This window comes from Microtus oregoni, unplaced genomic scaffold, assembly GCF_018167655.1.
Source record: "Microtus oregoni isolate MIOR12 unplaced genomic scaffold, Mior012 000001F_ref0000356, whole genome shotgun sequence".
Taxonomy (NCBI): domain Eukaryota; kingdom Metazoa; phylum Chordata; class Mammalia; order Rodentia; family Cricetidae; genus Microtus; species Microtus oregoni.
The window spans coordinates 59291599-59316732 of record NW_024543060.1 but is presented as its reverse complement, the minus strand read 5'-3'; the positions used below and the strand labels follow the sequence as shown (position 1 = coordinate 59316732).

The following is a 25134-nucleotide window of genomic DNA, read 5'->3' as shown; positions in this document are numbered from 1 at the left end:
TCAGCGGCCTTCATTACCCGGCTCATTCTACTGTTCGTTTTGCTTTTATTTTTGGAGACATGGTTTCTCGGTATAGCCCTGGCTGTCCTGGAACTTATGTAGAACAGGCTGGCCTGAAACACAGAGACGTGCGCCTGCCTCTGCCTTTCAAATGCTGGGTTTAAAGGCACATGCCACCATGCCAGGCTATGCTCTACAGTCAAGTGCTTCTTTCAGCAAATGTAAATGCCTCATGGGAAAGGATTTTTGTCATTATGCCTCCTGACGAATCCCCAACATCTCATCCTTGGAACACAGCAAGTGCGCAGTGATTGATGGTGTGGTTTGCAGGCTTTACAGAACAGCCCCACCAAACAATAGCAAGACAGAATAGACAATTGAAACAATGTGTAAGGGATTCAAATATATATTTCTAATGAATATAGTGTGTGTATATATAGTGTATATATATATGTATGTATATATTATGTATATACATGTAATATATATACACATACCTATGTGTGTGTGTGTGTGTGTGTGTGTGTGTGTGTGTGTCTGATCAATAAGCACACAGAAATACAGTACCATGGGGCTGGAGACATATCTTTCTGCTTTATCAGGAGGCTGGAATTCAGACTCCAGCATCCATACCACATTACTTTATATACACCTGTAACTCCAGCCCCAAGGGATGTGATGCCCCACCTATAGAGTTATGGACAGTTTGAGCTGCCACGTGCTGATGGGAACTGAACCTGGGTTCTCTGCAACAGTACCTGATTCTTAACCACTGGCCCATCTTCCTATCCCTATACTAAGGATTTCTTCAATGACTTGCTCAAATTATTTTTCTACAGACCAGCATTAGATTTCACAATCCCAACCATTTGGCAGTTATGAAATAAATTTATAAAGAAATAAAAAACGAAGGCTAAACGAATAAGTGAGTACCTCAACATTAATGAACTAGCGAGCCTTAGATGCCTGAGCCACCTTGTTGCAGAGCTCCCACAGGTACCCATTACCATTCTGTCCTCTCCAACTTGGGTTCTTTGGGAAGGGCCTCATTCTACACTTTCTTCAGCAGTGCTGAAGGACCCACAGGTCACTGTGCTTCTGACTCTAAACTGATCTCAATACTTTTACTATTCTCTGAGCCTACTATTTTCTAGGCTAAGAAGGAATCTCTAGTTCATTTAAAATTCTGCATATTTTATATATAAAAAAATTTACTAAAGATTCCTAAAACGAAAATAATCACATTTCGGCCGTCTCATTTAATGCGCCCTTATTTTTTTCCTAGGCCACTTCTCCACAGGCCTAACCAATATGCTGATCCACAGGGGTGAACCCTCTCCCTAACCCTTCTCCAAGGGCTTCTGTGGATAGTGCTGAGGGGATGTCTGCTTTTCTCTCCAGACACTGAAGAGAGGGGATGTACCCTGGGGCTTGTCAGTAGGAGGGCATTTGGTCTGCCAGGCCACCCTCACAGGCTGCAAGGGTCTTCGTCCAACTGAAACAAAAATTAACTTGGAAGACTGTTAGGAACAGGCTCCAACTGGCCAAGTATAACGGGTAGGGAAGGGGAAGACAGTCAGAGTCATAGCTGGGCTCTAAGCCAAGAACTAGTTTCTTCTACCCCTTACAGGACTTTTAGTTCGCTTCCTCCACAAAAAGTTGACTTATTTGAAACCACCAGAGATTATATATATTGGCTCCTATAACAAACCGGGGCTAGTGTTGTTTACCTTGTTAAAAATTCAAATGCCAGCTCACCTACCCTGTGTTACCTTCAGCACGGGATGGGACGGGATGGGACCTACCCCTGACTAGCTTTTCCTACATCCCTTCTCAGCGGGACGAAGCCCTGGCATATTACAGTGGGGGCTAGGGGATGTGACAACCAAAGACAAGGCAGGGACCATGCTTACAGAGTTCTCCTTTAACTGCAATCCTTCCCCGTTGGGAAGGGATGACCTTCTCTTGGAGTTTCTGTTTGGGGTGGAAGTCATGGTCCCAATTTTCTTCTTCACAGTGAGCACCTCACAGCTGGCCTGGTCCTCATTGTGCGTGCTCTTGCCGGCATTGATAACCCTGAAGAAGAAGAAGAAGCCAGAAAATGTAGATGAGACGGTGGTTTCTGGGAAGCCGAGTGCTCAGCCTCTACCTCAAGGCCAGCCAAGGAGACATCACAGCTGGCACCAAACTCTTTGATGCAGTGGGGCCATGGTTTCCGTATTTTATGTCGTGAATAAACTGAGCTGCTGAAGATGGACTCGCATTAGCGCCTGCCAACACACTCGCTAAGGGGGTTGTTCTAACCGCAGCTCACCCCCGCAACACATGAAGCAACCAGTACTTCAGGTTAGTCAGAAGCATAAACTCTTTGACAACACAGACAGACAGGGTCGCTCAGGGAATTCTGTTCCATTTTCCCGAATGAGAAAGAGCAGAGTCACTATTGATCTTACTGAAGAGCACGGCTGCCACTTCGGTGTGCACATAGTAAAGTCCAAGGGAAGAGAAGTCCATTCCTCACTAGCCACCCCCACACGTCCTCACTTTTGCACACGAGCCAGTGACAGGATCAAAGGTGTACTGTCAGAGCGTCCTTAGCTCCAGCTTTTATCCCACAGAATGATGATTACCGCTCTTGCACTTCGACTCAGATAGCGAAGACCCAGCAGAAGGTTCTGCAGAGAGCAGGCAGTGCTTTGGATGAGTTTCTATGAAGTCAGAAGGATCTGAAGGCTTTAGGAAAACATGCTCCACCATTCATGTGCCTTTGCCCAAGTCCAGGTCCCGGTAGCTGCAGACTCAACTCTGTCTCAGCACCTCCATCATACTGATGGTGGTTAAACTAGATTTCCTGAAAAAGAGCTCCCCTTGATTGTACACACACACACATACACACAGCAGATTGAGATCTGAGTGTTGTATGGTCTCAGGCAGGAGATTTGAGGCAATCTTCTGCCAAACCCAGGAACTACATGGAGGGGTCTCACACATTTTCACACTTTTTAAAATATGCGATAATTAAGGAGTTCATTCCCTGGGACTCTCTTTTTTGAGCTGCACTTCCCCTAGGACGTGAACTCCTGCTCTCTGCTCGCCTGTAAGCCTGGCACACGCCATACTATTTGTTTCTAACTGTGCAGGGCTCTTTCTTAAGGAACTACAGTGTTGCCTCACAAAAAGTTCGTTCCCACATGTTCAAGTAATCAGAAATGGGTACCTTTATCATGACAAACTTTTTATCTTTTTCTGAGTAGACGAGTATCATTTAATTAAAAAAATATATCACCTTGGGTTGACTCAATGGCTCAGTGGGCAAAAACTATTTGCTGGCAAGCCTGACGATCCGGCTTGAAAGAGAAAAGAACAGTACTGTTTGTGGTTACATCCACATGCTCTAAGACAAAGGCCAAGCCCGTCACCTGCCAAGAGCTCTATCTAGTTCAGGGTTTTGTATTTATCAGAACGGCCTCCCTACTGACGTCACACACATCTTCATCTCAGCTGCTTTTGTGAGCAGAATCTTCTTTTACCCACTTTATGTATTGTAGCTTTTTGGACTTTCTATTTAAATTAAAAAAATTTTCAAGTTGAATTTTGCTTAAAACATTTAAATATCACCTTCTAGGGGCTAATAAGGAAGTGAGTATTCCTTATTACACAGCAGTATTCCTGCTGGCCTCTCTGAGAAGAAGGGGCCCTTGCAGTTCATTATACCTGGTGTGGAGTGCTTGGGAGAGAGGGGGTGTCTTACCCTCACTTTCTCCTCTAAGGAAGGGACATTTTTGGATGCATGCGGTGAGGTTACCAACAAGGTGATGATTAACGGTGCCACACTGACTCCCAGAGTCAGTAACTGTCTCCAGGTGCCACAGTCAAGGCCACAAAGGGATAAAGACCCCATCTTGGCTCTTTCCCTGTGCACCACGGGGACATCAGGCAGTCTGTGACAAGCCAAGCTGGGCTGTGGGGAAACACAGAGTAGACCAGTGCTGTTCTAATACTGAGAGCAAGGGAAGCTTCCCCTCTGCTTCTCTAACCACATAAGAGTCTGAGGAAGACTCCAGGGAAGGAGGAGGCATGGACGACTCGGACCTCCCGCCAGGAAATGCCCATGCTTGGTCCCAGTTATCTCACTAGGTAGGACCGCATCTCAGGACAGAACGGGTCCACCAGGCTCATGCTTCTGATCTAACCTTGGCGAAACAAGCCACAAGTCCCTCACAGCACCTTGTGGGCAAGGTCTTAGTTTCCATTTCCAGAACTCGGTGTAATCCCACACTAGTGCCTAACCCTGTGCTGTATTCTTCTGTTGTAACAACAGCCATACCACCGCGGAGCTTCAATAGCTCCCCGGAAGCCTGACTCACAGTCTCTGCTGGCTTCCAGGAGTCCATAAAAGCACATAATTACTTAAATCATGAATTCAGAAATCACCATCCACTTAAAATGCAGCCTCCTGTCTGCGTTTATGGGTCTTAAATTCTGAAGCTGACCTGGTTTTGCCAAGAGGTCCCCAAGCCTTGTGTTATACGTGAGAAACCCAGGACTCTGGATGACTAAGACCAACACGAGATCACACAGCTAAAAACAGCTGAGCTGTGAACACACTCGCGAGCCCCAAGCTCTTTCCTTGGCCACAGCGCTCGGGCTGTGATTTTCCTATTGTGCATCTATTCCTGGCGGCACGCGCTTCAGAGGTCTGCACTGCACTGACTCACCAGAGCTGGAGAGCTGAGAACGAGCAATTACCAGTGACCTTACCCTGCCATTTCATGTTGAATCAGTTCGTGCATAACCCGGCGAAATGCTAAGACATCAGAAATGTCAGTCTGGTGGGAAGACTGTAATACCGTCCTGGTGAGACATTTCAGCACTGCCCGGCTGATAAAGGACCAAAAAAAAAAAAAAAAAAAAAAAAAAAGCCTTTTCTTTCTTTAAGAGATTAAAAGACAAACAACCCCCCTTTTGTGTGTGTGTGTTTTGCCTATATGTATGGTAAACGTACCAGGTGCATGAAGAGGCCAGAAGAGGGCATTAGATCCCATGGAACCAGGCTATGACACACCATGTGTGCCAGGAATCGAACTTGGGTCCTCTCGAAGGGCAACAAGTGCTCCGTAAGGGTTGAGTCATCTCTCTGGCTCTCCTCCTCACTGGCATCGTTGGAAATTGATTCCAGGGTCATATGTTCTCACTGAACTCCACTTCCAGCCCCCCTCCCCCATCTTCTGGTTCCCAGTGTGTCACCGTCAATATTTCTCACACGTTCAATAGAAAGATTTGATTCTTTCAATGTCACCGTCAATATTTCTCACACGTTCTGTAGAAAGATTTTATTCTCTTCCATTTACTTTGATCCTAAAAAGTTCAATGTCTACCAACTTAAATACCATATTTTCTTCTTCAAAAGCAAATGTGTTACCTGTCACACAAAAAGGAAACTAGATTCCTATACGTCAGCTTTCCTAAAGCTGCGACCCTTTAATACAGTTCCTCGTGTTGTGCTGACCCCCAACCATAAAATTATTTCATTGCTACTTTATAACTGTAACTTTGTTACTGTTATGAACCGTAGTGTAAATGTGTGATACACAGGATACCTGACCCCTCTAAGGGGTTGTGACCCACAGGTTGCGACCCGATGCAAGTCTAACAGTAAATGGAGAAAAATCTCAGTTTCCTAAGCTGGAATGCAGCTGCTTCTGTTCACATGGACAACTAACCTGCCCTCGTCTCCTGCTCCTAAATGAAGTCTCACTCTCTTGAGGCCTACACAATATGCCTATTTTGAACATTTGCAGATAGGCAGTAGACTATCATATTCCTGGTGGAGCTGTCTTCCAGTGTCTTACAAAGAAGGCCAACATTTTCTCTGAAACCAACCTGGCTGTAATAAACTGTGGTTGCTATGAGCGTGGGCTCTCTGCTGAGAACAGGGCACAGAGCAGGTACTATTGGATGAACATAGGAGCCAGAGAGAAACCACCTCTCCTGCTCACTTCCTGGGGAGGAGAATGGCGTTTCTGTTGAGGTCTGTCCGTGTGCCAGAGAGCTGTCAGCGCTTTGCAGGGAGTAATCAACTCTTTGTATCTTCGCGCCAGCTCTGTGAGGCGACAGCTGTCCCCTGCTCTGAGTCAACGTATGGCAGAGGACAGAGTGTGGCGTGGCTGCTCAAACCGCACACCTCACCTGCACCTCATGGCGTGGCTGCTCAAACCGCACACCTCACCTGCACCTCATGGCGTGGCTGCTCAAACCGCACGCCTCACCTGCACCTCATGGCGTGGCTGCTCATACTGCACGCCTCACCTGCACCTCATGAATTACGTTCTGAGTGGCCAAGGCATGTATCGGACAAGAGGATTTTATTTACCTGAAGAACTCTGATAAGTTTTAAGTTAGAATTCAAATTCAGAAAGGGAGGGGAAAAAAGAAGATGAAGGAGAATTCCCGTTTGTTCAATACAGAAAATGTACAACCATTCCCCCAACACTTGAAAGAACAACATAAGAGCTGCAGAGTTTGATTCTGTTTTTAAAGGCAGTATAAAGGCTGGGTGCTTTAAACTAAAGATGTGGCCTGGAGTGAGAACATGGCGGGAATTATGCCAGCTAGGGAAGAGGGATTTGTGCAGGACACTAGGTGGAGTGAGATACCCCTGCCGATTCATTATAACTGAGAGGCGGACTAAAACTGCTGTCCGGGGGAAATGAATCATTTATGAGAGATCAAATATAGCTCCTATTACAAACATTCTCTTCTCTGGGTAACCTCGCTGTCCATGTTCGGGCTCTCTGAAGTGGGGACTGACCACCCAGAAAGGCCGCAGCAGGAAGACAACTTAATCCTTAATTCTGAGCTCCCAGGGAGATGATAAACTCCGGTCCCTGAGTTCCTGGGAAGTCTCGCTTTGACCAGACACCTGACAGGTCTTTTGATAACAGCCCTTAGCAAGAATGAAGATGGTCAGTGGGAGGGACTCCCATCAGGACTGGCAGTGTCCCCTGGACAGACACTCGAGAGCAGGGGAGGGAACAGAAGCTCACTCCATCACTTCAGGTAACAGTAGCCACATGCCACCAGAAGGAAGCAGGGCAGTAAGTAAGAGAGCTCCCGGATGACAGACGGGCTTCTGCACTTCGGAGGTTAAGTACCACTCTGGGAGAAGGCAGTGTGGCAAAGGCAGCCACACACACGTTTTGGTAGAGCCTTCTTCAGTGACCTACACTGCATCTTTCAGACTCTGGCTGTGGTTATAAGTGGCTATGAACAATCATGGGTCTCAAAGCCAACATCTACCCTATGGATGGGCTAGAATTACACACACACACACACACACACACACACACACACACACACGCGCACACACACACAGTGGAATTCTTAAAAAGCTAGTAATCTATATTTCAAATTTGAGATATTTACATTAAAATGTTCATATTCCAGTTTCTCTTGAAAATCAATGCATCTGCCTGCATATGTTCACACTATGTAACACCAGTTAGCCACCTCTGAGAGAAGGTTGTCCCCAAGAGATTGGACAAGTCCTTGCTAGTTTATTACAGACCTTTGCTAGTTAAATTGACAGCCTGGCCCCCATGGGTATTTGAACTGTAACCCTGATATCACAGCTGTGACTATAGGAAAATGATTAGACATGAACACCCTGTGATTGAAATAATTGCAAGTATTTACTGCAGGGCTAGGGTGGTAGCTTAGCTGAGAAAGTGTTTGCCTTGTAGGTATAAGAACAGGAATTTTAGCTCTTAAATCCATACTCAAAAAGAAGGTATAGCCAGGCGTGGTGGTGCACACCTTTAATCCCAGGAGAGGCAGGCGGATCTCTGTGAGTGTGAGGTCAGCCAGGGTAGCCTAATTGGCAAACTGAGGGCCAGTGAGAGGTTTTCTCTCTAAAAGTCAGGTGATGGTACCTGATAATGACACCTAAGGTTGTCCTCTGGTCTCCCCACCCACGTGTAGACACAGATCTGAGTGAAGTGGTGCATAATCCAAGCACTCTGGAAGCCACACCGGACTGTAAATTGTAAACCAGCCTGGGAATGTAGGGAGGTCCTCTCAGTGAGGAAGAAGAAAACCAAACTGGGATGGATTAGCACATAGCATCGGCTGCCAGGGAACCACAGTTGTCTATGGTATCACATCTGTAGCAAAACTTCACAATCCAAAGAAACAGAAATGCATTTCTCACTGCTCTGGAGGGAGGAAAGACAGGAGATAACATACCCTGGGTCTATCGAGGACTGTCTTCCTGGCTCATAGTGACAATATTCTTGCTATATTACACGGCCGAAGGGACAGATGATATCTGTTTTATTAGACTATTAATTCTGCTCACAGGAGCTCCGTCTTCAACCAGTAGTCACCCCCAGGAAGGCCCCACTTCCAACAGTGTCGCATTGGGGATAGGTTCCAACACATGATTGGAGTCTCTCTCACACACACACACACTCACACACAGCCTATCGAAGATTTTTTTCAGACTGACTCTAGAGCTGAGGCATCCATCATTAAAGTTCCAAGGACACAGAGGAGAATCAATGATAACAGAGCTGTGGAAAGGGTCACCAATGGGGTGGCTTATGAATTCAGCCTTAATGAAAGAAGAAGGAACCAGCACTGAGAGAAAAGCTCACGAAAGTGTCCCAAGCACAGGAGCAGTCTGAGACAATGGAGCATGAGATGTAGTTTCTAACAGGTAGCCTGGGCAGGAGCTAACCGTAGGCTGGAACTATAGGCTTGGTGAGGAAGATTATCTCAGAACTAAAACATGCAATTCTCCAGGGACTTTACCCCACAGAGTCCCCTGGGAGGAAATGAGGATTGCTTAAACAAAGGCTCGTTACGCTAACAGTGGTTCTAGAAAGCATTCTAGAATCCTCATGTTAGATGAGGGAGGATGGCAAACAGAGGGAAAAGCACCGGGGAAGGTCTCTACATACGAGTGATACAGAGGTCATGAGCCAAGCGCTGGCTCTGGGTAGAGGAAGAGGAGGTGTTCAGAGGTGGCATGAGAAGTCCTGGACAGTCTGGCAGACATGAACCCTTGGACGGGAGGGGAACAAGAGCATGAATCCTAGGTTCCAAGACGGCAAAATAGGCGGACAGGTGTTCCAGTTTGCTTTTTGTTTATTTCAGCTTACATTTCCCCGTGACAGTTCACCACCAACTGAGGCCAGCACAGGAACCATGGCGGGAGGCTGTTTGGTGGTTTGTGCTCAGGTTTGTCATCAGCCTCTGTTCTTATACAGTCAGGCTCAACCTAGGGATGGTAACGCTCTATGTGGGCTGACCCTCCTACATCACTTAGCAATCAAAAAAACAATGGCACCCTAGACAAGTTCATAGGTCTATAGTCTGAGCAGGGAACTATTCAGCTGAGGGGCCCTCTTTCCTGCTGTCTACTTGACAGCCGAGATCAGCCAACCTAACAGAGCACTGAGAGGAGGAAAGGAGGGAGGAAGGTGAGTGAAATGAGGTTTAGGGGTGCAAAGTTTTGCAAGATGAGATAATGAAAGTAGCTTTGGGTCAACAGATAAAAAGTTCTAAGATAGTAGAAATACCAAGGGCAGTATTAGCCAAGTTCAGCTTAACTGGGGCTGGGTCAGTGCTATTGCCTGTGGGCCAATGTGGATCAGTTTTTGTGTGGTTTACAAGCCAAGAATGGGTTTGCTTATTTACTTATTTTATAGTCTGAAGAGAAAGAAAAATCAGGATATGCTCAAAGCAGATGAAATTCACATTTCATGTGCACAAGTAACAATTCATGGGAACACATCCACACTGTTTACTGACCCATTGTCTGTGGTAGTCTTTTGCATTATGGTAGGCAACTTGTGAGAACAGACACTAACTTCCCAACAGATCCAATTAATTTACTGCGGGGACTTTTCACAGAAAGTGTGCGCCTGCTCCTGAACTTAGGTCATAGTCTCTGTTTTCTCTGAAATTGTCGTTTGTGGAACAGAAACAGTTGAACACTAATAATGTCACAGACTTGGACCAAAATGCAGGTGACGAGAAGGTGGGTGCTGTGGGGTTGGGCACCCAGGGCGTTGGCACACACCCTGATATCACTGGTAACACGAGGGGGAGGGACTTTCCTACAACGATTTTGAAGAAACTTTTGGTTTCTATTATGTTCATCAGTATAATTAAATAACTAAGACTCAAAAACCCTCACTGAAAATCAGAAGGCACGCTGATGTGTGCAGACCTCACGCAGACTTAGACTGGAATTTCCTCAACTTGGTTGTTCAGATGTAAATTTTAGCTTAGCAAAAATAAATCTTACAAAGTTGCCTTAGGTGTTTCCTCTCAGTTATCGTCATGGCAAGGTAGTAATATTATCAGCGTCTTAGCTTCTGTATTTAAAGGGGGAAGTTCATGCTTGGTCAAGTGCTAGAGCAACTCAGAGATGGAGGCAACACAGGGCCTATCCTGAAAGATCTGAGGTTTCTGAGTCAAAACACAAGCGATATCTCTATTGAAGATTAAGTACAATGTTACTCATAGACAGCTGTTCTCTTCCACCGGGAATTTAAAAAATAAGGTAATGTAGTATGTTTTTTTAAGAAAGATCTCCCTTTGTGAGAGAAACGGCTTTTAGAAACAGATTGAACTTTGAAACTAAAATATGAAACCAGAAGATAAAGACACTGTAATCTCAACAGACATCAAGTCATACACTCTATTCTAGTTTGCTTCTCTGCCGCAGTAATAAAACACAGACCCAAAGCCACCTGGGAGGGGAGGGTTTGTTTCCACTTATACTTTACAGCCGTATCTAAGGACATGCATGCAGTAACTCAAGGCAAAAACCTGGGGGCAGGAGCTGACGCAGAGACCCTGAAGAACACTGACTTCTGCTGCCTCTTACACAGCCCAGGCCCACCTGCCTAGGGATGGCACCACCCACAGTGAGCTGGTGGGCTGGTGGGCTAGGCCCTCCTATATCAGTTAGCAATAAAGACAATGTCCCACAGATACATCCATAGGCCAGTGCTGAGGGAGGCCATCTTCAGCTGAGATTCTGTTTTCTCAGGCATGTCTAGGTTTGGGTTAAATGACAAAATCGAACACACCCTTCTTCTCCTCCCTCTCCCACTATCTGGGACTAAACTCAAGCTTGGCGATGCATCAGGCAACTGTTCTACCAGTGAGCTACATCCCCCAGCTGACAAATACATAATGTTTTAAAAAATATTTTAAAACTTATCGTGCAAAGCATTGGGTCTCATTTTTGCCATTTCTGCTGCTGGTAATATGTGTTACTCTGGAGTTCATGTTGATATTATAACAGTCACTACAGTGTTTGCCCGCTTGTTTTACATTTCCCTTTTTCCTTTTAAACACACACTAGTGCTGGGACCTGGGGCGAAGCACTGGGGCAATCTCTAGACCACTGAACCTCATAGAGCCCCAGCCATGGGTGCATGTTCAAGCAACTCTTTAATCGCTTCTGTTGACACCCCTTCATCCTCCTCACCATCCTGCCCCGCTGCAGCCTCCTGTTTACACGCCACACACATCCTACTGCCTTCCTCTCTTCCCTCAGCACCTCTTCCTCCTGCTCATGTTCTTCTAGTTCCACAGTCCCACACTTCTGCACACTAGTGAACATCACGGCTCGGATCTGCTCGTGAGAATGTGGGTCTGTGCCACTTCATGCTTTCCAGACCAGTCCGTTTTCTTGCAAACTTCATCATTTCATTGTCTTTCAGAGCAGAAGAAAATTCGATTGTGCATATTTACAAACTTTTCATCGTCCATTCACCCAAGGACAGATATCAGGGCAAAGTCCATCTTTTTGTTACTGTGAAAAATGCTACAATAAACGCGGATGGGCAAGCTTTGTGTGTGTGGAGGGTACAATGTATGCTCAACAGTGCATGACAGCTAGCTCATACACTTGTTCTATTTTTAATCTGTGAGGAACCTTCATACTGATTTCCACCTGCACCAGCAGAAGGTAAAGAATTGTCTTTCCCTATATCCTTACATTTTTTTATTGGCATATTCTTCAAAAATCTCACAATACAACCTTGGATAAATCTTGTGTGTTGTTAGCCTTGTTGTTGAATAAAGAAAGTATCTATCTATATCGAATCCTGGTATATTCCTTATAAATATTACACAAGGATAAATATTACACATGGCAGTGCCATGCAGCATTATTTAGCTTTGAGAAAAGTCTCCCATCCAGGAATTAACCAGGCCTAATCCTGCTTAGCTTCCCAGGGTCAGATAAGATCAAATGTATTCAAGGTGTTATGGTTTGAATTTCTTAATTCTTATTTAAGAAAATAAATTTAATGAGCTAGGGAGATAGCTCAGTGGGTAAAGTGCTTGTCAGGTAAACTTTAGGGGCCAAGCTTGGATGCCAGGCACTTCTAATTCCAGGACCGGGGAGGTGGAGGTGGGAATGAGGGGAGGGGGAGGAAGAAAATAGGAATCTCTGGGGATTGCTGGCTTGCAAGTCTTGCCTAACCACCCCAAGAGAGATTTTAGAGGGCTTCTCTGCGTAGCTCTGGCTGTTTGGAACTCACTTTGTGGTTTAGGCTGGCCTCGAACTCAGAGATTCACCTGCCTCTGCCTCCTAAAGTCTGGGATTAAAGATGTGCACCACCACCATCCGACTCTGAGAGATTTTATCTTAAAAAGAAATGTTTCCTAAAAAAGGACACCAGAAGTTGACCTCTGGTTTCATGCACTGAACATGCTTCATGGGTAGGCATGTAATGTGCATATGTGGAAACCATGCCAACCAAACCCAGAATGGATCAGAAGCATCCAGCGGGCAGTCAGGCTTTAATGGAGATTTGTGAATCTTTTTTTTTATATTGATATAAAAAGTAAAAGCAGAGGGAGTGGAGACAGCTTCCCTGGGTTTGAGTCCCAGGCCAGCCACTTGACAGCTCGGTGACCTTCAGCAAGTTCCTTTATGTTCCCATTGCCTCAGCGCCTCATCAGTAAGACAGAGAGGAAGAGGGAAGCAGCTGACTGACTGCAGGGAAACACTACTTTAAAGCGGTTCCCATTGCATGGCTCGGCTAAAGCTCACAACTCTAGACATGAGACCAATACCATTATGTTCATGCAACGTGCCAGTGTTTTATGCAAAATAATTCAGAGGCAAGACTCAGACAAGCCATCCTGGCATTTTATCACAGCAACTGAGTTTTTTTTTTAAGTGATATATTATGCTAACACAGACAATGCTAACACAAACGACGCTCTTTGAGATGGACTTTGTAGCAGCCAGTGGAACACAGGGAACTGGAGGAAGCTTGTGATACCTCACTGGGACTCTCTGCTCCAAACACTATGAAAATTAACAAAAGATCACTGCAATATGTACTGGAAGAGCAGTAACCATTTTCCTTCTCAGGACTTCAGTCTTTGCATTCTGTTGTCTAAAAACGTGAGATCGAAAAGTAGCATGCCTTGGAGAAATCTTCACACCTGCATTTTCACAAATGTGCACGAGAAAACTTGTTCTGTTGAGGTCAGAACGCTAATGACACACCCAGAGGCCCCTGGGTTGGGTATTCATCTGACCCCAGACCCAGGGAAAAGCTCAGTTGCCAATCCAAGTCTCCTCAATGGAAAAGGAAAGAACAGGACATGTTAAACCTTGAGGCCCCTGGAGGGCCATCCTAGGATCCATTTTATTTCAGGTAAACCGATCTCCATAATCTCCAAAAGGAGGGAAAGTGTGTTTAGAAAGACAAGCAACCTGACAGTAAACACTTTGACTTGGATTCTCAATAGGATCTAACAGCGCAGTTCAGCTAGCAAAATAATGTTAACCAAAGCCTACGAATGTCTTGAACAAAGGAACTCAATCTCGTCATGCCGCACCACGAGCATGCATGAGCTCCAGATCAGTTTGCTCAAGCTTAAGATGTTTTAGGGGGGATTTCTTACGTTGTCTCAAAAAGCAGAATGTCCTGAACTGATGAAATTCGTTGAATTGACTTTTATGAAGTGAGTCACAAGTTATGAAGGTGCCCAGCTAATACTAGAATGACTGTAGGCATAGCTTGCCCAAGGGGAAGAAAAACATACAATAAACAACCTGAAAGGGAGTGGGTTAAAGGTTGAAGTTACTAATCCTTGTGAGGGGAAAAGCTGAAGGATGTCTTACCATACTCAGGCTGATTGGGTGCAGCTGAAACTAGCTGTGCTGACTTCTTATTTGGGGATTTTCATGTTTCTTTACGTTTTAGTTTGATCCCTAGGTACTTAGATGGGTGACATCATATCGGTTGGTCTGCTTTGGTCTGGGGTACTTGGCGAGTCTAAAGACAGGGCCTCTCATAAATTTGAGTCAACTGAAATTCAAGAGAAACAACTCAACCACCCCAAGGAAAACTGTATTTCATTCCAAGAACCTCTAGCAGAAAAGGAGCTAGGAGCTTGGGAGCAAGATAACAGAGCCGTGGCTACAGGGGCCAGGGTCTGAGGCATCTCACTGTGGAGCCTGCCTTATAGCCAAGCGCCTGCCTAACCAGGAGGAACAGCTTAGTTAATCACACAACAGCTGCCCTGGGCAGGGGAGTTTCAGGGCCGAAGGGAGATGAGAAGGCAGAGACAGGCATTTTCCGATACTATCAATCTAAAGCTACCCAGCTAAACAACGAACTCCCTTTATGGGAATTCGTGGCACTGGAATTACACAGTAGCAGGCTTGTCTCTGTTTAGAGACTGTGGGCGTCTGTGCATCAAATAAGATGCCTCTAAAGGCCTCTTCCCCAACTGTTGAGCCTGTCTCCCCACATCTTCTTCACCTCTCCCATATTAGGTCAAAATCTAAATTGCTTTCAGAGCTAAAATGATTTTCCAAATAACACAGATGCTCCTTTGTTTCATTGAGGAAATTCTCTGGTACCCACAAAGCCATACTTAACATACAACAGGTCTTAAGAAATTAGAACTTAGATTGAGTCAAACTTCTCTCCAACTAGACCTTTATGTGTGGGTGTAAAACAGGAGCCTCCCGAGCAATTATTCCCTGGAGTTTTGAATTTGGCTTGCATTTCTTCTCCCTAAACAAACTTTCCCTTGGAGATTGTCTTTACTCCCAGGCTTAGTTTGGGATCCAAACACTGAGTACTGCCAAACAATGAAGCCAAGTTCACATCTATGGTGCGGATCTCAGGGGTGTCTTGACTGTCGGTCCAAATGACTTCAGAACATCTGCGTCATTACAGCAGCCAAGCTGCTCAAGTTTGTGCTAGCTCTCTTTTCTTTGTAGGGCTGCCTTGCATTTCAAACACCGCCTTCCTTCTGAGGTTCTTTGCGCAAAGGGCCAAAAATCTTCCTACATTCCTAGCTCCCCCATTTGTGCCCACACCTACTTTCTCAGCTCCACTTTTGTGATTTATATCATTCACACTCTAGGTGTGGAATGAGAACTCTGTCACACCCTGTAGGCACTGACGCTTTCCAACACCTTACTGTCTTTCTTTGGGTGATCATACTGACCTTTCTAAACCAGGAATGTTCCCGTGTCTCACTCAGTCTAACTTCCATTAAATGGACTCTTGACAATTTTAGGATATGAATTAAATTCCTTCGTTTTCCCCATAACAATCTTACTAATTGTGGTCCTTGTTTCCCCTACCTGCTCTGGTCACACTATTTATCCCTAATCACACCTGCTGGATCACACTATTTATCTCTGGCCATAACAGACTGCTGTGGTTTAAGGACAGCACCATGCTGCTCCTGAGGACTCTGTATCATGTGACTTTTGCTCTGTGTGCCATGATCTTCTTGTCTGGCAAGCATGTCCTACCTACTAGAGTTTGGATACTGACTGTTCTTTGCGCCCTAAAGGTCCATTCACAAAAGCCTGACTTCCTCAGTGGTGTCGTTGGGAGGTGGAACCTGGATCTTTGGAAGGATGTTCTCAAAGATGACCGTGGGACCGGGGTTCTGGTCTCTAGCTTGTGAGGTGAGCAGTTTACCCCATCACATGCTCCTGCCATGCTGTGTGGATGTGCCAAAGGCCCAAAAAAACAGTCAACTGATCATGGACAGAAACCTCGAAAACCACGAGCCAATATAATCAATCAAAATGTATCTCTTCTTCTCTCCCTGACTCTTAGATTTTTTGGAGGACAAGGTCTCTCTATGTAGTCCTGGCTGTTCTGGGACTTGCTCTATAGACAAGGCTGGCTTCAATCCCTCAGAGGTCTCTACTCACCTCTGCCTCCTGAGTGCTGGGACTAAAGGTATAGGCCACAGCGCCCACCTTTTTCTCTTTATTGGTTGCTTACCACACATCTTTAGTAGTGACAGGAAGATAAATCAAACTGTAAGTGCGTGGTTTACAGCTAGTTCACAATGCTTCTTCAGCATTGTTCTTAAACAACACAGTGTACCCATAAAGAAGAGCCGTGGACGGGTATTCTAGCTCTGTTGCTTGCAAGTGAAATGAGTCGTGTAAATTAATCTTCCCAAACTTGATTCTATTGGCTCTAAAATTATGCTCATATCTAGATAAAGAGAAGGAACACAGTGCAGACCTGGCAGAGATATGGTTTTATGTGCCTAGAGTCTTTCTTCTAAACACTGTTTCTCTCTTGCTTCCAGGCCATGCGTGTTCCATGGCCACTAATAATTAGTCTAGTGGAGGCCACTTAACCAACTGAGCTGTTCTTCTATGGAAAGTGAAGGAAAGGCAGAGAGAGCAGAGGAAGCGTGCACAACCATGCGCACCTGTAATTCCAACAGTCAGAAGGCTGAGACAGGGGACCACAAGCTTACAAGCTCACAGCCAGCTTGAGTCCCACTGAGAGATCCTACCTAAAATAAAGTAAATAAAATAAGTAAATAAAAATAAAAGTGGGAAAAATTGGAGTAAGGACAGTCACATGGCAATGGAGAAGAGAAACAAGGCAGAATATACAAAAGATAACTACAGTCTAGAAAACATTCGATTCTAGCTATTACCAAGACTCCCATATCCTATAATAAAACCCTACTTTCTGGCTGTCAATCATACGCTGAAGAATTTAATTACACTCAGTTCTCAGTGTATGTTCATTTGTACCATCAATATCAAACCATCGGCAGGGGCTGAATGTTACTGGACTAAGGACTAGCATGGTGTTTGATACACAACAGCCATTCAGACACCTGTGGACTTAGAATTCAATGTTTAATGCTCCTTTGTTCACTACAGGAAAGAACTGTCCATCAGAGGGTGAACGGATAATAAAAATTTGGGTGACATTTTAAAAACGAACGCTATTAATAACTAAAGAAAAATACAATCACAAAAATTCCAGGAAAATGGATGGATTTAGAATGTATATTAAGCAAAGTTATAAAATCTCAGAAAGAAATAAGAGCCTGCATTTCCTCCCTACATGGAGAGACTGTCTACTAATCAGTGCACATATGTAAACAAATGTACATGTGGGTTCTGTATGACATGCAGAGAAGAGAACGAGAAAGGTTAGACACTGGGGGATGAGGAACGACTCAGTGCAGGTGATGGACATGAGTTATCAAAGGGACGTTAGAGCTAATTGTGCTTCTCATTTTAAGTTTGTCAGGAATTTTTTGGTTTTGGTGGTGGATAAATGTATAGTGAAAGTGTAAAATCCAACACGAAGCTACACAGCTTCTGTTTCAAATAGCTATTCTAACTGTCACTGATGCCTATACACTTTTGGTATAGGAGGGTCTTCTTTCTGTGTGTTGCTTTCATTAATTAATTAATAAAGAAACTACTTCGCCTAATAGGTCAGAACATAGGTAGGTGGGGTAGACAGAACTGAATTCTGGGAAGAAGAAAACAGGGTCAGGGAGAGCCGCCATGGAACCAGCTGCCAGGTCAGACATGCTGAATCTTTCCCAGTAAGCCATGACCTCATGGTGACATACAGATTATTAGAAATGGGTTGAATCAAGATGTGAGAGTTAGCTAATAAGAGGCTAGAGCTAAGGGGCCAGGCAGTGTTTAAATGAGTACAGTTTCTGTGTAATTATTTCGGGGTTAAGCTAGCCGGGTGGTGGTAATCAGCCTGCCACTCCTCCTTCCAACACACTTTGACCTAGTTAATTTCGGTGTATGGCTTTGGTTTGCTTGTTTGTGAACTTTTTTAATAATAAAGTTTATAAATAAAAAAGAAAAGTAAAATGTCAGATAAATTTTAATTGGTATTAATAATAAAAAACAGGGGTTAATGCTGAAGATCAGAGAAACAGAGCAGCCAGCCACTAGAGAGTTCTTTTACCTCTACCAATGCTCAGATCAAAGGGGCGACTCTGTCCTCAGAGTGCATCTCCAGACTGCACCTGCTTCTACCAAACCTCAGCCTGCAATGAGCTCTTGTCTCCCTCTGCCTTATATTCCTCACTCTGCCCAGCCATATCACTCCTGTCTCCACCTCCCTAGTGCTGGGATTAAAGGCATGGGATCCCAAGTGGTGGGATCCCCTTTGTGTGAGCTTTGTTTCTTTTAGACAGATTCAATCTTGTATAGCCCAGGGTGGCCCTGAACACTACTTCTTTCTCCTGTGTCCTGGGATTAAAGACATGTGCCACCACTCCCTGGCCTCTAGTGGCTTAGTTCTGCACTCTGATCTTTGGGCAAGCTTTATTTGTTACAACACAAATAAAATATCACTATAGTAAAATCCTTCAAGAAGCCTAAACATCCATAGACAGAATTCTGTGGGAAGTGGTGAAAGAATTGTGACATTAATCTTCATTCTTCACGAGTCACTAAGGAGTTATACATCTGGGTATGTTTTTGTAGGTATTTCCAGACAAGTTAAATGAAGGAGAAAAGCCTCACCCTGAATGTGGTGGCTCCACTCCATGGAATGGGGCCCAGACAGAACAAAAGAGGTAGAAGGGAAGATCCAAGCATACAGCATCCCCTTTTCCCTGCTTCCTGATCAGCACCATGGACCACAGCTCACCCCTATGCTTTCCTCCCCAAACAGGTGGTAGGGTCCAAGACTTTGAACTCTGAGCCTAAATAAACCCACTCTTACCTTATTCTATGTCAGGTGTCTGGGTCACAGCAACAGAGAGAAGAGCTAGTACAAAGATGACAATCAAGAGTAGCCAAATTTTAAGCAAAAACCAGAAAAGGCCAGCGGGGAACACATCTGGGAACTGGTGTTCTGAAATATGCCATCCCTGGAATAATTTTGTCAATTGAGCTATCATGGTTTGTTTTGAAGATTACATAATAAGTTGCAACCTATGAATAAATGTTGTTTGTGTAGAAAAATGATTACTGAGGCTTACTACCAGAGGAATGAGATGCTCGTTGGCTAGAAATTTACCAGCTGTGGAATGTGCTCAAGTTAACATCTATGACCCTGAGAAAGAGAGCCTGGAAATTCCACAGACTCTAAGTGAGGTAACTCTTTACCTCCGTGCCACATTTCAATCCAGGGATTAAAATAGACTTCATTGTTCCAGAGTTCTGGCTGTCATAATTAATGGGCTCTCAATTGAGGAGACAATCTCAGTAACAGAGCCAGAGCATAAGAGAGGAAGTCAGGAGGGAAAATTGTTCTTCATAAAAGGGCATAAGGAAGTGTGATTGTGATTGTATTATATTTCCAAACTGCATAGAGTTTTGAATACTGGCAACAATATACCCTTCTTAACACTAACAAAAAGTACAAATTAATCACCAAATAATGAAAATAATACAAAACTCATCTTATATTTGAAACATATTTTTTAACTTATCAAAATATTCCTGAAAGGGGAACAGAAAAACATTTGTGAATAAGATCCATGATTTGATCAGCAATTTGGCCAAAACAAGCATAAGAAATGGCTGATCCACTGAGAGACTTACCTGGAAATTGCATTAACCCATTACCCTACAAAATGCATGAAATAATTACAAATGTAAGCTATGACACTCTTTCCACAGGAGACAGTGCACTGCTATTCCCACCTCTGTTGTTTAGAATGGTTTTTAAATTTGAGCACGCCTACCAATCCCCTGGAGGGCTCCTAAAAACATAATTTCTGGGTTCAACTCAAGACTCAAGATTCTCGAAGAGCAATCAGGGTTCCCTGACCTGTGGGAGGCCCAAGGACCGCCCACCTCCATCCAGGTCTAGTAAGGTGAGCATCCAAACTGCCTAGGCTCCCCCAAAGCCAGTACGTGCAGTAGGATCAAAAACCCACTGCGATTGTTCTTGAGTTCTCAGTATTCCTCATTGTCCGCTATGTTCAGCTAGTCCGGATTTATCCCATGCTTTTTCAGACCCAGGCCAGCTGGCCTTGGTGAGTTCCCGATAGAACATCCCCATTGTCTCAGTGTGTGGGAGCACCCCTCGCGGTCCTGAGTTCCTTGCTCGTGCTCCCTCTCCTTCTGCTCCTGATTTGGACCTTGAGATTTCTGTCCGGTGCGATTGCTCTTCGAGCACATGAGGGAGGGGGACTTGATGGGGGAGGGGGAGGGAAATGGGAGGCGGTGGCGGGGAGGAGGCAGAAATCCTTAATAAATAAATACATTAAAAAAAATAAACCCAGAATAAAAAAAATGGCCATACTTTGGGAACACAGATTGAGTTTGACTTAAAAGACATGCTTAGGTGTAGTTATTGTTTCAAAAGCTTTTTAGACTCGGAACTAAATAATAAGCAAATAAATAAATAAATGCATCTATCAACTACGTTGGTAGGGACATCAAAGAGATGGGTCACTGTGAAGCAGGAAAAACTGTTATATGTTTCATACACTTTCTGGTGCCATTCTTAAATGTTGGAGAATTAGAGACTAAAAAAAAAAAGACTCAAGATTCTGACTCAGTAGCGTTAAACCACTGATTATCAACTTGTGGGTTGCCTTAGATGGGTTAGATGACCCTTTCAAGGGGACACCTAAGACCATGGGAAAACACAAATATGTGCATTATGATTCATAAGAGTACCCAAATCACAGTTATGAAGTAACAATGAAAATAACTGTTTGTTTGGGGGTCACCATCCATGAGGAACTATATTAAAGTATTGCCAGCATTAGGAAGGTTGAGGACCACTGCATTAAGGTAAGGTCTGCACAAAACTCCCAAGTGATGGTAAAACAGTACTTGCTTAGATAAAACTTGATCCTTCTGGTCTACCAGGGACTGACATTTCCTTGCTTTCTTCTACATGGCTGGAGATTAGTGTGACACTCCTACTTCACTAGTCACTAGTCACTAGTGCTGGTGACCACAGCTGGGGACAGAAAACCCAAGGCAGTGCTAGGATCAGATGGCGAACCTGGTGATACATGGAGTTGCAGTACCATGTACATATATGTGGGGGTGAGGATGGGATGAGACATCATGACTGGTTCAATGGGGGCTATGAGGACCCTCCTTCCAATGACCCAACAAAGGGAATGAGAATAAGAACCCTGGGAGGATCACTTGCTGTAGGGGGAGGGAGTCTGAACACTCATGACTAAGAGTCTCTCACACATGAGACTCATGCTAGGAAATGTCTAGCAGCAGAGAAGAAATGGTTAGCGGGCAGGAAGGGAGGGAAAGTCAATACTCAGGAAGTGTGCATTCAGTGGCTGCAGCAATGGGCCTCTGGATGACCTAACCTGGAAGGAAAACTAGACTCTGGGCCAACTACTCTATCAGATAACTAAACACTAGAACTCAAATATTTAACAAAACTCTTAATATGATACCAGTAAATATTTCATAACGTACATGTACATCATTACATTTGAGCCTCCCAATAAGGCAGAAAGAAAGGTGGGTTTTTGTACTGTACCGCCCATACACCATACGATGGTTCACAAGTTGGGCAAGGGGGTGGAGACTGAAACATACACACACACACACACACACACAGAGGGGGGTCTTCCTTGAAACAAGAATGCCCCCCTTTTATTGTGTTCTAGGTCAGCTTATATAGGGCTACCCTTGACTAATGGCCACGCCCTAGCTCTTGGGACTTTTCAGCTGCAAGCGCACCAAAAACCGCTTCCCTGCCATCAGGAACTCATGAGGGTCTCGTGCTCAGAGCAGCTGCAAGCATAGGAAAACAAGTTGTTTACTCCGGCAGGCAAAGGGTCACAGAAAATTCAGGGTCTGAGGGCCTGTAGTCCCCAACAGGTTTTGTTTGGTTGGTTGAATTCTGTTTAATAAAAATTGAATACAGAACATTGGCTAACCTAGGATCAGAGAGCTGCTGATGATATAGCAGTCTCAGATCCCTCTGGCCCCCAAACCTGTCCCACCCAAGGCCTCACTGCAGAGCAAGGAGAAAACAGCCTGTGGACCCCGAAGGAACAGGGGGCCTGCTGCTATCCCATGAGCCTAGTGGGGGAGGTGCTAAGAAGAGACAAGAGCACAAGAAAGGTAAAAACTCAGAATAGCATCCAAAGCTCAAAGATGTGAGCTTTAGTCTGAATGGGGGGGAGACTGGCAGCATCTGCTCAGAAAGGACGGAATAGCATCCATTGCTCTCCATACACAGATGTGAGCTTTAGTCTGAAGTGGGGACTGGCAGCAGCTGCTCAGAAAGGACAGAATAGCATCCAGTGCTCTCCATACACAGATGTGAGCTTTAGTCTGAAGAGGGGGACTGGCAGCATCTTCTCAGAAGGGACAGAATAGCATCCACTGCTCTCCATACACAGATGTGAGCTTTAGTCTGAAGAGGGGGACTGGCAGCATCTGCTCAGAAAGGACGGAATAGCATCCACTGCTCTCCATACACAGATGTGAGCTTTAGTCTGAAGTGGGGGACTGGCAGCAGCTGCTCAGAAAGGCCTCCCCAACTTCTGAACTTACAGCAGCATTTTACAGAGGAAGAGCAAGTAATGGACTTTTAATTAACTGGATACACTAAGCTACATCGACTACATCGACTTTCTTAAATGTAAGGTATGTTTTTCAGGGGAAGGATTTCCTGATGATTTACTAAACTTTCATGTTATTACTTGAAGTTCAGATTCAAGATGTGATGAACAGATTTTATTTTATTTTTTTATAAATTTATCTATTTATTATGTATACAGTATTCTGTCTGCATGTATGCCTGCAGGCCATAAGAGGACACGAGACCTCATTACAGATGGTTGTGAGCCACCATGTGGTTGCTGGGAATTGAACTCAGGACCTTTAGAAGAGCAGGCGATGCTCTTAACCGCTGAGCCATCTCTCCAGCCCCTGAACAGATTTTAGTACATATTTCATAAACAGTTTTTTTTCTTTGTTTTAAAACTCTATATTATTAATTTGATCTCCAGGATACAATAAAATAATAAAAAAGCAATATTGTGCTGTCTTTTGGTTGAAGAAAACAAGACAAAAATACATAAAATAAAATAATGAATAATAAATTGGAACTAATGGAAGCAGACTCCTTCAAGGGTATAAAAGTGGGAGGGGTGGGATAGAAAAAATAGAAACTAAACTTCTATATCTATGTGTATTTAAAAAAGTAACTGTAACTACTTATCAAGTTGCTAACCTTACAAAACAGGTTATACATAAGTTCTAAACAACTACGGGATAAAAGCCAAAGAAAAGAAGCAGAAAAAAAGCCTTAACATTTGCTCAGCATTTTGCTGTCTCACTGCAGAAATTTCAGGACACTGAACATGTATTACCTGGATATGGAAAATAACACTGGTTTGTTTAGTACAAGACAGTTAAGAAAAACCTTGTGAATATATGTTACAAGAATATAGAAAAATAACATTTATTCATTTAGCATAAAATAAGAACAACATTGCAACTTTAAATTTGAATCACAAATTCCAACATGCACTCAACTGTTAAATCATAAGTAGTAGTTTGTAACGTGCTCCATGCAAAGCCCCTGGAAGCAGACCCTCCCCAGGGAGCATTCTGAGACCCACTTCTCAGCAGGTGAAACCAGGGCTGAAGGACACAGTGAAAGGACAAAGTTGGTGTGGGAGGTCCTTCAGTCTATGTGTTGCTTTTATTGGTTAATGGCTAAAGAAACTGTCTTGGTCCTGTGCAGGGAATAGAGGTAGGTGGGGAACACTAAACTGAATGCTGAAAGAAAGAAGGCGGAGTCAGAGAGAAGTCACGTAGACCCGCCAGAGACAGATGCAGAAACTTTATCAGTAAGCCACAGCCACGTGGCGATACACAGATTAACGGAGATGGGTTAAATTAATATGTAAGAGTTAGCCAATAAGAAGCTAGAGCTAATAGACCAAGCAGTGTTTTAAATAATGTAGTTTCTGTGTGATTATCTCGGGTCTGAACTGCCAGGTGGCCAGGAAACGAACAAGTGGCCTTATTACAACACAAGGTGAGACAGAGGCCACTTACTGGGTGGAAAGCAAAGAAAACAAAAAACACAACCCTCAGAGATAACGGAGTATTTCAGAAGGACAAAGTATGTGTTTTGATATGAGATAATTTAAACATTAGGAACAAATACGTAAGTGACTTTCAGTACGGAGAAAAATCTCTAAAAATCCAGCGATAGTTAAAAAGAAATAATAAAACTAAGCTGCAGCCATTAGAGGCAACTATTACACCGGCTACTTGCTCTGAAAATAATTAAGAGAGCAAAATTAAACATGGGTTGTCTTGCTTAAAAAAACTCTAGTTCTGTCCTGGTTAATAAATTACTATGGAGTGAGTGTTTGTCACTAACCAAGATTCATACACTAAAACCTGAACCCCAACGGGATGTTGTGAAGTGGGACTGAAGCCGGGTGTGGCAGCAAGGAGCTATACTGCCGGCACTGAGAGAGGCAGAGTCTGAGTTCAGGGCCAGACAGGCTACAGTGTAACTGTCTAAAAGCAAGAATGGAGAGGCGGGGAAGGAAGTGGGGCTGGGTGGGGGTGGGGCTCCGTGCAAAGGCAGTGCCTGGCAAGCATTTGGTCTTCAGCAGCACTGGAGTTGGAGGGAGGGGAGGAGCCTTTGATGGGGGAATTAGGGCACAGGAGGCCTCACAGGGTTGGTGATTCCATACAAGAGACCCCAGAGATCATTTCTGCTATCTTTCCTAAACATGGAGACATAATAAGACATCAATTGTGTACAACCAGTTGGAAGGTCCTCACAGGGACCTGACCATGCTAGGATCCAACTATATACAACTAGGAAGGGGGTCCTCTCACGATTGTGG

General features: G+C 44.3%; 1 protein-coding gene across 1 annotated transcript in view; it reads right to left on the bottom strand.

Moving 5' to 3' along the window:
* Positions 1 to 25134, bottom strand: part of Ppm1h (protein phosphatase, Mg2+/Mn2+ dependent 1H) — a 252316-nt gene that overhangs the window by 147672 nt on the left and 79510 nt on the right. Inside the window, exon 2 of the mRNA XM_041665784.1 lies at positions 1914 to 2076. Within this exon, the coding sequence (XP_041521718.1) occupies positions 1914 to 2076 (163 nt within the window). The remainder of the gene's footprint in view (positions 1 to 1913; positions 2077 to 25134) is intronic.